The 12,570-nt window shown below is 41.3% G+C and overlaps 1 protein-coding gene across 1 annotated transcript in view; it reads right to left on the bottom strand.

Moving 5' to 3' along the window:
* The window catches only part of PROM2 (prominin 2), a 49,662-nt gene extending 37,381 nt beyond the window's left edge, over positions 1–12,281 (bottom strand). The window contains 3 exon segments of the mRNA XM_032229457.1: positions 6,800–6,854; positions 9,875–10,036; positions 12,179–12,281. Of these exon segments, the coding sequence (XP_032085348.1) occupies positions 6,800–6,854; positions 9,875–10,036; positions 12,179–12,281 (320 nt within the window).
* Positions 12,282–12,570: the final 289 nt, after the last annotated feature.

Here is a 12,570-nt window from a genome sequence, read left to right as displayed (position 1 = left end):
TACCTCGCTATTTGGAAATTTTAAATTTATCAGACGTGAACATTCTGATTCTACAAAAAACCACCCTACTTGGAACAGCTTATATCCTTTGACGTTACCTTAACAGTTCCTAGGTCCTTGGTTAGGACTTGAGCTGTTGAGCTACCAACCAGCCCCAAAGGCTGTGAATCTCACCAATGATTAACATAATAATAATAATAATAATAATAATAATAATAATAATAATAATAGCTCCGCCGTTGCCGGTCCCAAGCCCGGACGAGAAAGGAGGAGGGTTAGGGTCAGGTTGGCAACTGGCCCCATAAAAAAACCCCGCCAACCCATACAATAGTGAAAGAAACGAATAAAAATTTTATACCGCATCGGTCATCGCGCGGGTTAACAAGGGCTGCGGCGGATGTTGGGGTCCATGGACATCCGTCGACAAGTGGGCTACAAGTGGACCAGCCAACAAAACAACAAAAATATAGTGCAGATGAAAACCGTGCCATAATGGCATGTTACTACAACTCAGAGCCAGAAAAAAGAGGTTATTTAAAGCGAATGTATAAATTATGGAAAGAACAATATCCAGATTCAAATGTTAGTGAACAACGACTAGCAGATCAAAGGCGATTTATTATACGGAATAAAGTGTTTAGTGAAGTTGAACTTGAGGAAATTCAGGCAAATTGCAAAACCAAAAAAACAATATCACAAGCAGAAATAACTGATATTCAAGACACAACTAAAGACATTATAGTAGAACTCCCAGAAGAAGCTCTCGGGAAGGAATAACACCACCACCACTAGAACCAGTTATTACTGAACCAACTGATGAACTAACTCAAAAACAAAAGAATTGAAGGATAAGATCATGGAGCATTTTCTGCTTAATGAGGAAAGGCAACGTTTACCATCACTAAAAACTGTGCCTAAGAAAATTTTGGCCCCTATCATGAAAATGGTTAATGCAGTGTTTTCAACAATTGAATTGGGATCCATCTTGCAAACGAACCAGTTAATGTACAGCGCAGCTGTAATAGTCACTAATGAACTAGGCATTAAAATCAAAGTACCTAGTCACACAACAGAAAAAGCAATTAATCAATATGGTCAAGTGTCTGGATTTAAAATAAATTTAGGAAAAACAAAATATTAGCTATAAATATGATACTAAACAAAAGGGAGAACTAGGAGGGATGGTAGGATGTGAGGTAGTCAAAAAAGTCAAATATCTTGGAGTTAATATTTTAATTTCAAATGGGAAACTATATAAGCATAATTAAACCACTTTGGCATAATGTACAGATAGAGATGAAAAAATGGGAGAAATTGCACTTATCTTTGCTGGGTAGGATAGCAGCAGTGAAAATGAACATCTTACCAAAATTTTTATTTCTCTTCCAAATGTTACCTATACTTAAAAAAGATGTGAATCTTTTAGAATGGCAGAAGGGTATCAACAAATTTGTATGGGCAGGAAAGAAGCCGAGGGTAAAGATGAAAATAATGCAAGATGTACGCGAGAGAGGAGGCTTGAAATTACCTAACCTAAACTATTATGATGCAGTGGCGCTATCTGTAATTAGTGATTGGATTCATTTAACTAATGATAGAATATTGAATATTGAGGGACACGATCTGGTATATGGTTGGCATGCTTACCTGTTGTTCAACAAAAAATTGGACAAGAATTTTAAAAGTCATATTTTAAGAAATGCTTTACTGCGGGTCTGGAAAAAATACCAATATAAATTAAATGACAAGATACCCATGTGGGCAATTCCTAGACATGCAATTGAAAATATGAATATAGCACAAAAACAGGATAGAATTACCTACAGACAGCTTCTCATTTTGGAAAGGGGGGGTACTACAACTAAAATCTTCAGAGGTATTAAAAGAGGAGAAGGCAGTTCAAACATGGTTCCAGTATGGGCAATTACAGGCCAGGTGGAAAATAGATCAAAAAATTGGTTTTATCCAAGTTGAGGATAATCTGTTTAAACAAATAAGAGATCAAAGCTTAATGCATATAAAGAGGATATAATGTAAATACAGATGGATTTGGAAACAGAATTAGTTAAAGACTGTATGATAAAGTGGGCTCAAAATATTGAAGAACCAATAATGTTGGATACATGGGAAAGAATCTGGGTAAGAAATGTGAAATTTACACAAGCTCAAAACCTGAGAGAAATTTTTATAAGATGTTCTATAGATGGCATTTAGATCCTAAAAAGCTGGCTTCTATGTATCTGAATTTACAGCCTAAATGTTGGAGATGTGGTTCTCTCGATGCTACATATTTTCATATATGGTGGACCTGCCAAAAGGTTAAGGCATTTTGGATAAAAATATGGTGGATTATGCAAAATATCTTTAAAAGAAGGATAAAGTTTACTCCTCAGTTATTTTTACTAGGTATAAGTACTGACTTTACAGTGGTAGAGACTAACTTTATTCTGCACCTAATAACGGCAGCAAGACTGTTGGTGGCGCAATACTGGAAGAAGGAAGACTTGCCTACAACTCAAGAATGGACATTGAAAGTTACAAACTTAGCCGAGATGGCTAAAATATCGGCATATCTTAAAGATCACTCAAATGAGAGACATAAATGAGACTGGAAAAATGGATTGACTATATACAAAATAAATACAGGACCAAGAAATTCCAGTTAGCCTATGCTTAAGATCACGAATGATTTAAATTGTCTAAAGTTAGCTTAGCAAGAAGAAGCTAAGATCAATGTAGAGATGTTATTAATTTCTTTATTTCTTTTTTCTCAATAGATCTTAGACTGTGTTTGTTAAAAATCTATACCGTGTACGGGTTCTGGGAAGTCGGGGGGGGAAGGAGGAGGGGGGGTCGGGGGGGGGGGGGAGGGAGGGAGGGATATACATTAGGCTAGACACGAAGTGTTAATTCTCAATGCAATGTGACTTCACATGCATACTGTTTTTCTCTAATTTTTCTTTTAAAATAGGATAAGCCAAATACATTAACATATAGTGGTAATACACCGAGGGGAGGAGGAGTAGGAAAGAAGAAAGATGGGTAGAGAGGGATGGGAGAGAGGGTGGGGGGGAAGGCGAAAGGGAAGTGGGGGAGCGGATCTGGAGAGAGGATGGTAGAGGCGAGGGGAAGTAGGTAGAGGGGGATGATGGAGGGAAGATAGAAAGTTGGAGGGTGGTGGAAGAAAGAGGTGTATGGAGGATGGAAGAGGTATATTGGGCTTTTATTTTCTGGGGCATTGTCGACAAGAGGAATTGATGCAATTACTGTTTAATACTGTATGGGGTATACATGTGAGTGTATGAAAATGAAAATAAAAATAAAATATACTAAAACAGGGGGAAAAAAGGGGAAAAAAAAGAAAAAGCATCAAAGCCAAAGTGGAAAATCCTATTAGAATAAAAAGTCAAAAAATTAAGGGCAGATGCTAGTAACTTAAAGAACATGCATGAGCAATGGCTTAAAAACAACAAAACCATAGATCAGCTAATCAGAAGATATAGATTGGATACAAGAAACATCAATGAAGCTATAGAGATTGTAAAACAGCGGATAACAGCAACAGCTAGAAAAATTGAAAGATATGAGGCACGAATCATCCAATATAAACAAAATCAGCAATTTCGATCAGACCAACGGCATTTTTATCAAAGTCTTAATGTGAATGGTGACACCAAAAGTGAAAAACCAGAAAAGCAGGCCACAGTTGAATTCTGGAAAGAATTGTGGGAAAATGCAAAGGACTACAATAAGGAAGCAAAGTGGATACATGACTTTGAGAAAAGCATTGGCAACAAACAAATGCAAGTATTAGAAATAACAACTGAGATGGTCAAAAATCGAGTAAAAAAGGTAAAGAATTGGACATCACCTGGAAAGGAACAATTACATGGTTTTTGGCTCAAATATCTGACCAGTTTACATGCAATATTGGCCAGGCAACTGAATGAAATTTTATAAAAGGGCCAAATTGATGAATGGTTGACAACTGGAAAAACATACTTGATTCAGAAAGATGCAACTAAAGGAACAACACCTGAAAACTACAGACCAATAACATGCTTGCCAACAACCTTCAAATTACTCACAGGCATTATTGCAGATAACATGATGGATTATTTGGAAACAAACAACATCTTGCCAGTAGAGCAAAAAGGCAACAAAAAGGAGCAGGGGCACAAAAGATCAGCTCCTAATTGATAAAATGATATTAGAAAATTGTAAGAACAGAAAACAAACTTGAATACGGTCTGGATTGATTACAAAAAGGCATTTGACTCACTGCCACATAGTTGGATCATAAAATGCTTAGAAACAACTGGCATTAGCAAAAATATTACATCCTTTACTGAAAAGGCGATGAAACAATGGAGAACTGAGTTGGCAGTAGGGAATGAGATCTATGGAATGGTTAATATCAAGCAAGGAATTTTCCAGGATGATTCACTTTCACCTCTTCTCTTCATCATCACAATGATCTCACTATCAGTAATCTTAAAAAAAATGAAATTAGGCTACCAAACAGCCAAAGAAGCTGAAAATTTTTTGCATTTACTATATATGGATGATTTGAAACTCTATGGAAAGTCAGAAATAGAAATCCAATCATTGACAAATACAGTCCGAGTATTCAGCATCGATATTTCAATGCAGTTTGGCATGGAAAAATGTGCCACTGTATCCATAAAAAGAGGCAAAATCACTGCATGTGAGGGAATTGAAATGCCCAATGGCCACCTAATTAAATGCAATGAAAATGAAGCCTACAAATACTTAGGCATTCTGCAGTTGGATTATCAAGCATGGAGAAGTAAAAACTATTGTCAGGCGAGAGTACACCAACAGAGTTAGGAAAATTTTGAAATCTAAATTGAATGGTGGAAATACAATCAAGGCCATAAATACCTGGGCAATACCAGTTATAAGATACACAGCTGGTATAGTTAACTGGACACAAGCTGATTTGGACATTTTGGACCGAAAAACCAGGAAACTAATGACAATGCACTACAGTTTACATCCACGTGGTGATACTGATAGACTGTACCTGCCCCGAAAATCAGGTGGCAGAGGATTATTACAAGTGAAGCAAACAGTTGAAGAAGAAAAACATGCACTGGCTGATTATTTAAAAGAAAGTAAAGAACATCTATTAATCGAAGTAAAGAACAAAAATCTACTGAAGGCCCAACAGACGAAACAAGAATACAGAAAAGATGTGATAAAATCAAGAATGGAGAGTTGGCAGAACAAAGCACTGCATGGTCAATTTCTGGAAAAATAAAAGATAAAGTGGACAGTGAACAAACTTGGTTATGGTTAACAACAGGTACATTAAAGAAAGAAACCGAGTCACTAATCCTGGCTGCGCAAGAACAAGCTATCCGCACAAATGCCATTAAGGCCAAAATCGAAAAATCCTCTGATGATGCCAAATGCAGACTTTGTAAAGAAGCTGATGAAACTGTTGATCACATACTCAGCTGCTGTAAAAAAATTCCGCAGACTGATTATAAATTGCGGCACAATTCAGTAGCACAAATGATCCATTGGAATTTGTGCAAAAATTATAATATTAAAACAGCAACAAACTGGTGGGAACATCAGCCTGAAAAAGTCACCGAAAATCAGATGGTCAAGATCTTGTGGGATTTCCGTATACAAACGGACAAAATACTGGCGCATAATATACCAGACATCACATTGGTTGAGAAAAATAAGGTCACAATCATAGACATCGCAATACCAGGTGATAGCAGGGTCGCCGAGAAGGAACATGAGAAAATCGCAAAATACCAGGACTTAAAAATCAAAATTCAACGACTATGGCACAAACCAGCAGTGGTAATTCCAGTGGTAATTGGCACACTGGGTGCTATTCCAAAAGCACTGGAATTACATTTAAAACAATTAAAAATTGACAAAATCACCATCAGTCAAATGCAAAAGCCGCACTGCTTGGATCTGCACGCATATTACGAAAATACGTTACGACGTCCTAGGCCCCTGGGTGGGGCCCGACTAGTCACCAATGCCAAATCCGGCGAAACAACTGGCCGCTGTGATACAATTGTATAATAATAATAATAATAATAGTAATCTTTAGAGAATGATTTATCTTACCTATCTCCCCATTCTGTTAAATTAAATAGAATTTGGGGGTTTATTCCAAGCCTTGGTGGAACTACTTGATGTAATAGTTAAGATACAAGACTAAAAACTGGGAGACTAAAAACTAGTCCCGCTTTGGGCTTGAAAGACAGCTGGGTGACTTTGGACCAATCACCAGGAGACCGGGAGTTCTAGTCCTGTCTTAAGCCTGAAAGTCAGCTGAAGGACTTTAAATCAATTCTCAGCCTCAGCTCAACCCACCTGGCAGGGTTGTTGGTTGGGAAAAAGAGGGAGAAGGGAGGGATCTGAAAATCTAAAAAAAAAAATCATTCCAATTTCCTCAAAACCTTTCATTGTTCCTTATCCAGGGCACCCATTTACTAATGATAAATCTTTACTAAATATCAACCCTGCCAGATATTTCCCATTCATATATTTCTTAGCATTCATGTACAAGTCATTCACTATAAGTAAAATTTCCAGGCAGCCAAATTAGGAGATTCCCAGGTCTGCTAATCATTTATCTTGCCGAATTTCCAAACATCCGTCTGGGAATTTTGAGAGCTGCAATACAGCACATTGAGATATGAGGGAGAATTGTTGTAGATGCTGAGTTGTGACAGCCAACACAAACCCCTTAAGAAACAGATGGGTGGAGTGAGGGATTCCACTCTTCCAGGCTCACTACTTCACCTGAGAAGTTGTAGCAGTTGGTGGCTCATTCAGGACATCCTTCAGGAGCTCTGTGGAATAAAATAAGGCTGTTTAAAAGCAGAAGGAGATACCCCCTCTTCTCTTGTGATTGTGCCTTCTGAATGGGCCAACGGAAGATTGGGTCAGAGTATTGGGCTTCTCCCCAGCCTCCATGGAGTCCTTGTGCAAGCTCTTCTACTCTTAAGTAAGGCTGCTTTAAGGAAATTAGGAGGAAGCGGGAACAGACGGAGTGGCAGAAGCCAATTATTGCCAGAGTTAATTACCTAAGAGATACTTATCAAAGCTAGACAACCTGAGATTCCAGGAGCTCTCCTGATCATCAAATCACATTCTCTGAGGACTTCAGAGGTCCCTCCAAGTGAGACCTAAATCATAGGTTGCTCTTCTTTATCTCAAGCATGTCTTTTTTCTGTGGAGGCCATGCTGAGGGAGAATAGGGATTGCCTTCAGTTTATCACATAGTCACTTCCTTTTGGGGGTCTCCTTTGGCTGCAGGAAATCTTCCAGCACCTGGAGGGAATCCCATAAGTCAGAGATCTTCAAACTTGGCAACTTGAAGGCTTGTGGACTTCAACTCCCAGAATTCCCCAGCCAGCGGGCTCTGCTAGCTGGGGAAGTTTGGACACCCCTGCCATAAGTGATGGGAGGGGAATAACATGGCAGCCCCCATGGGAATTTGGGATGGGAGATCAGCATTGCTTCCCAAAGAGCCCAGAAACCTGGACCTCTCATTATACATGGCTTGGCATCATTCTGGTGATTGGCATAATTTCCAGTTTCTAAAGCTCACCTGTGCCTACTTTGTTGCTTTCGTCTGCTGATTATTTGCATTTTAAAGCATCTTGTGCTGGGTTTTATTTTATCTTGAAGAGCCAGTTAAAAACATCTGTTAAATGAGCACCTTGGATCTTACAGCAAGGTGGTGCTCCCAAGCTATCCATTTTTATGGTCCTCAGTCCCATAATTTGGGGGATATTGAAAGAGGATGAAATGTAGTAATTCGTTAGTTTGTTTTATGTGTGTAGATGTAATGTAACAGGGATATTAATGTACAATATAGGTACAACTTTGCTTTCCCGTAATCCTTCAGAAAAATCAGACTGAACTATTGAACAACTTATGCTCTGTCATCATAAAAAAACATTGCAAAATTTTTAAATATGCAAGTACAACATATTTCCCAAATTGTTTGGAAACAGAATATTATTTTTAAATATTCTGAAATGTTTCATTAAGTAATATGCTTCTATCCTGCCAAGTCTATCATTAGACGCTGCTGGCTTATGGATGACAAAAAAATCATTAAATACTTGCAATATTAATTTGTAATATATACTTGAATATAATTGCACACATAATTCTGTCCTTTCTCAAAACTAAGAAAAGACAGATGTTTATTAAGCACTAGGAACTAGGATTGAAGGAAGCTTAAACTACAATAAAAGCTTCCCACCTTCCATTAAAACCTTCCATTAGGGGGTGGGGAAATCCCTAATGAAGTCTACAATATGCTTCTATTTTGAGAGAGGAAGAATACAAATATCACTTTGGGGGGAAATCTTGAAAAAAAAACCTGGCAAAGAATTCTCAGGTTGAATTCACACACTGCACCAAGCCTTAATGTGATGTCTAAGGCTTTAGCTCAGCACAACATGTGGACCAAGATATATGTGGCTTATTTGCAAGTTAGCAAGACAATGCAAAATACAAACCAGAAAAAGAAGGAATAGGTCTAGAATGGTCTTCTCTAAGATACGTGAGGAATTGGCTAGCAAACTAGAACTGCCCACAGAAATTGCTTCCCAAAGGTTTTGTAAATACATTCTTAGACCCATGAAAGGTACCTTGGGGTCATCTAGTCCAACCCTCCATCTAAGGCAGGAGACCCTATACCATTCCAGATAAATGAATCTCCAGTCTCTTCTTAAAAACTTCAAGTAGTGAAGCACCCACAAGCGATTCCATTAATTGTCCTCCTTATCAGGAAATTTCTTCTTAGTTCCAGGTTGGAGTGATGGCTATCTACCCACTGCTTCTTCTCCTTCCCTCTGTGCTTTGAGGAATAATCCCCTCTTCTCTGTGGCAGGCTCCCAAGTACTGCAAGATTACTATCATGTCACCCCTAGTCCTTCTTCACAATAGACTAGACATAGGCAATTCCCTTAAGCACTCATGGTAAGATTTAGCCTGCAGATCCCATATCACCTGCATTGCTCTCCTCTGCATCCTGACCCTTGTCAGCTCCCCAGCCTTTTAGATCAACAATCCCCAAGGCAGCCAAAAAAGCAATGCAATCCTAAATTGCATTAACAGAGGATACAATCAAGTTCAAGTGGGGTTCTAATATCACTCTATAAAACTCTATAAAGCCTTAGTAAGGCCACACCTAGAGTACTGCATCCAGTTTTGGTCACCACATTATAAAAAAGATGCTGAGACGCTAGAAAGAGTGCAGAGAAGAGCAACCAAGATGATTAGAGGATTGGACATCTATACAATGGATGATTGCAGGAACTGGGCATGGCTAGTCTGGGGAAGAGAAGGACCAGGGGAGACATAGCAGGCTTCCAATATTTGAGGGGCTACGGCAGAGAGGAAGAGGTCCACCTATTATCCAAAACACCTGAAGACCAGACCAGGAACAATGGATGAAAACTGATCAAGGAGAAATTCAACCTAGAAATAAGGAGACACATTCTGGCAGTGAGAACAATCAACCCATGGAACAGATCTTACCAATAGAAGTTGTGGGAGCTTTATCTCTGGAGGCTTTCAAGAAGAGATTGGATTGCCATCTGTCAGAAATGGTGTAGGGTCTCCTGCTTGGGTGGTGGTGGTGTTGAACTAGATGACCTACAAGTTCCCTTCCAACCCTGTTAATGTGTTAACAATTCTAGCAGGTGACAAATGCTGATCTCCATGCTATCAAAAGCTTCACTCGCCCAATTCTGCTAATTAAGCTGCTCCCAAGAGCACACGACTACATTCATTTCCTCCCCAATTCAAAGCACCAGGACCAAATCGATCAACAGGATGAAGAGTTACTTACCTGTGGGGAAAGGATTCTGTTGGATCACATCCAGGTAACTGTGGACGAGGTGGTAGAGGGCATCCAGAGGTCCGGGAGGTTGGTGTTGAGCAGGAATACGTTGATCAGCACCTACATCGGCAAACTGGAGGACCGAGAGAAGGTTTCCTTCTGCGAGCACTGCTGTGAGTGGACCAAATCTCGGTGGACAAAGGCAAAGGCCAGGAAGAGGAGGAGCACATGTCCCATTCCAGACTCCAGCAGGGTCCAAGATTAGATTTGTTTCCTGAGTGGGCCTGATCCCCAAACACTCTAGCAAGGTACCTGGGGAAAGCACGGCCTTTTCTGTCTCCTTGCCAACCAACCAGGGGAACCAGCTTCTCCAGCCCTGTATATCTTTTTCCAGGCCCCAAGTCCAGCTTTCCCAGGAGAAGACAAGAAGAAGAAGAGCGCTTAGGACCACTTCTGCCAGGTGCTTCTCCACCTTCAACTGAGCAAGTCTACCTCCTGCCGAACTGCTTCCACTTCCAAAGAAGTTTGGGGAAGGGGGTGTGGGTGGAGGAAGACACAAAAACCGGCCCGACAGGTTTGATGCCTCCTGATGACAAGGCCCTTCCTGCTGCTTTCCAGCTCCTGGGATGGGGCAGGGTGGGGCCACCGTACCAGGTGGAAGGGAGTAAAGAGTGAAGCTGGGTTTCCCCCCCCCCCCGCCAGGAGCCCTGCAAGGGCTTGTCCCCAATTTCTGTCCCTACCCCTCTGCTGTGCTTTATCCCGGGGGAGGGGGGTTCCCATATTTTTGGGAAGATGGCAGCAGCTGACTTGGTTGAGGGAAAAATAAGCAGGCTGGAGGGAGAGGCAGCCAGATGTTGGTTTGGGCCAGTGATGGTGGAGATGAGCTGAGCTGGCTCGCATCTCTCACATCCCGTCCACCAGTGCTGGGGCCACAGAGGAACTGTACATGGAAAAGTGTGGGGGCACCAGTTTCCAGGGCTTCTGTGTGTCTCACAGTGCCAAATTGTTATTCTCTGGTTGTGCGCTACTATTCGTTTCTCTCCCCAAGTTGTACAAAAAGGACATGGAGGAAATAGGGAGGAAATAGGGAATGGCACTTCTACAGAAAACCATCAAACAGATTCTTCCTCCCTCCCCTCCGTCCTCTCTCCCTCTATCCTTCCTTCCTTCTTTCCTTCCTTCCTCTCTCTCTCCCCATACTTCCTTCTTTCCGTCCCTCCTTCCTCTCTTCCTCTGCCCCTTTCTCTCTTCCTTCCTCCCCGTGTACTTCCTTCCTTCCATCCTCTCTCCCTTCCTCTGTCCTTCCTCCCTTGAGAAGTGGAGCAAAACCAAAACAGACAGGCAACAGACAAAAGATATGCTCACATTGTTGGAGGTGTAACCCTAAAAATACATCTTAATTGAATGATATTGTTTCTAAATTAGGACTCCAGATTGAATGTTCTTTTGTTGCTGATCTTTTGTTCTGGATCTGTCATCAAGTAGCATTTGACTCTCAATGATCACATAGATCTTCTCCAAGACATCTGTCCCTCATCTGATCATGTAGGTCTTCCAATAGTGCTGTCACACCTGACAAGTGCATTCATTGCTGGTGAAACTGAGTTAATAGCAATAGCAATAGCAATAGCAATAGCAATAGCAGTTAGACTTATATACCGCTTCATAGGGCTTTCAGCCCTCTCTAAGCGGTTTACAGAGTCAGCATATCGCCCCCACAGTCTGGGTCCTCATTTCACCCACCTTGGAAGGATGGAAGGCTGAGTCAACCTTGAGCCGGTGAGATTAGAACCACTGAACTGCAGATAACAGTCAGCTGAAGTGGCCTGCAGTACTGCACCCTAACCACTGCGCCACCTTGGCTCTTTTAATCTACCTTGCTGGTGGTCGTCCTCTTCTCCTCTTTCCCAACATCAGAACCTTCTCCAGAAAGCTGGGTCTTCACACAAGGTATCTAAAGTAGGGTAATCTGGGCTTGACCATCTGGGCCTCCAGGATGAAATCTGGGTGAATTTTCAATGTTCCATCAGCTTGTTTTCTTGGCAGCCCACCATGCTGGTATCTTCTCAGAAGTCTCCTCCAACGCCAATGTTCAGAGGTGTCAATACTCTCCCTCTTGGGGCTTCTTCAAAATCCAACGTTCACGTCCATGGATTATCTCGGGGAAACATCTGGTTGCATGATTCCAATCTCAGCTTCCGCCTATGCTGGGTATATCACCCACATCCTAGGAACATAAACCAGGTGTTGCTGCAGCTGAACAAGAAAATGTGGGTGAGACACCAAACTTCCCGAAAGCCAGTAGAGACTTGCCAGTTAAGATCTTAGGCATCAGGAGGCTGGTAGCCAAGTGCTTATCTGTCTTGGTGATATCGCCCACTTGGAGACATCTGAAGCTGCTAGGTTTTTCTACCATTGTGGTGTGGGTGTGGGTGTCTTTGAGTCAGTTTTTGATTCCTGGCCATTGCCTGGACAAGTCCCTGCAGTTGGCAAGATTTTGGAAGTGGTTTGCCATTGGCAGTTTCTTAGGGCTGAGAGAGAGGGACAGATCAAGATCACCCAACTGGCTTCATGCCAAAGGCGAGACCAGAACTCACCATCAATGTCAGGCCTGCCATCTTCAGCATACACAACTTCACTGACATCCTGCCCCGGTGGGAGGGGAGAGAAATTGGGGAAGTAACGAATGGGCATAGACAGTAAAA

This window comes from Thamnophis elegans, chromosome 13, assembly GCF_009769535.1.
Source record: "Thamnophis elegans isolate rThaEle1 chromosome 13, rThaEle1.pri, whole genome shotgun sequence".
Taxonomy (NCBI): domain Eukaryota; kingdom Metazoa; phylum Chordata; class Lepidosauria; order Squamata; family Colubridae; genus Thamnophis; species Thamnophis elegans.
This window is presented reverse-complemented; position numbering and strand designations above follow the sequence as displayed.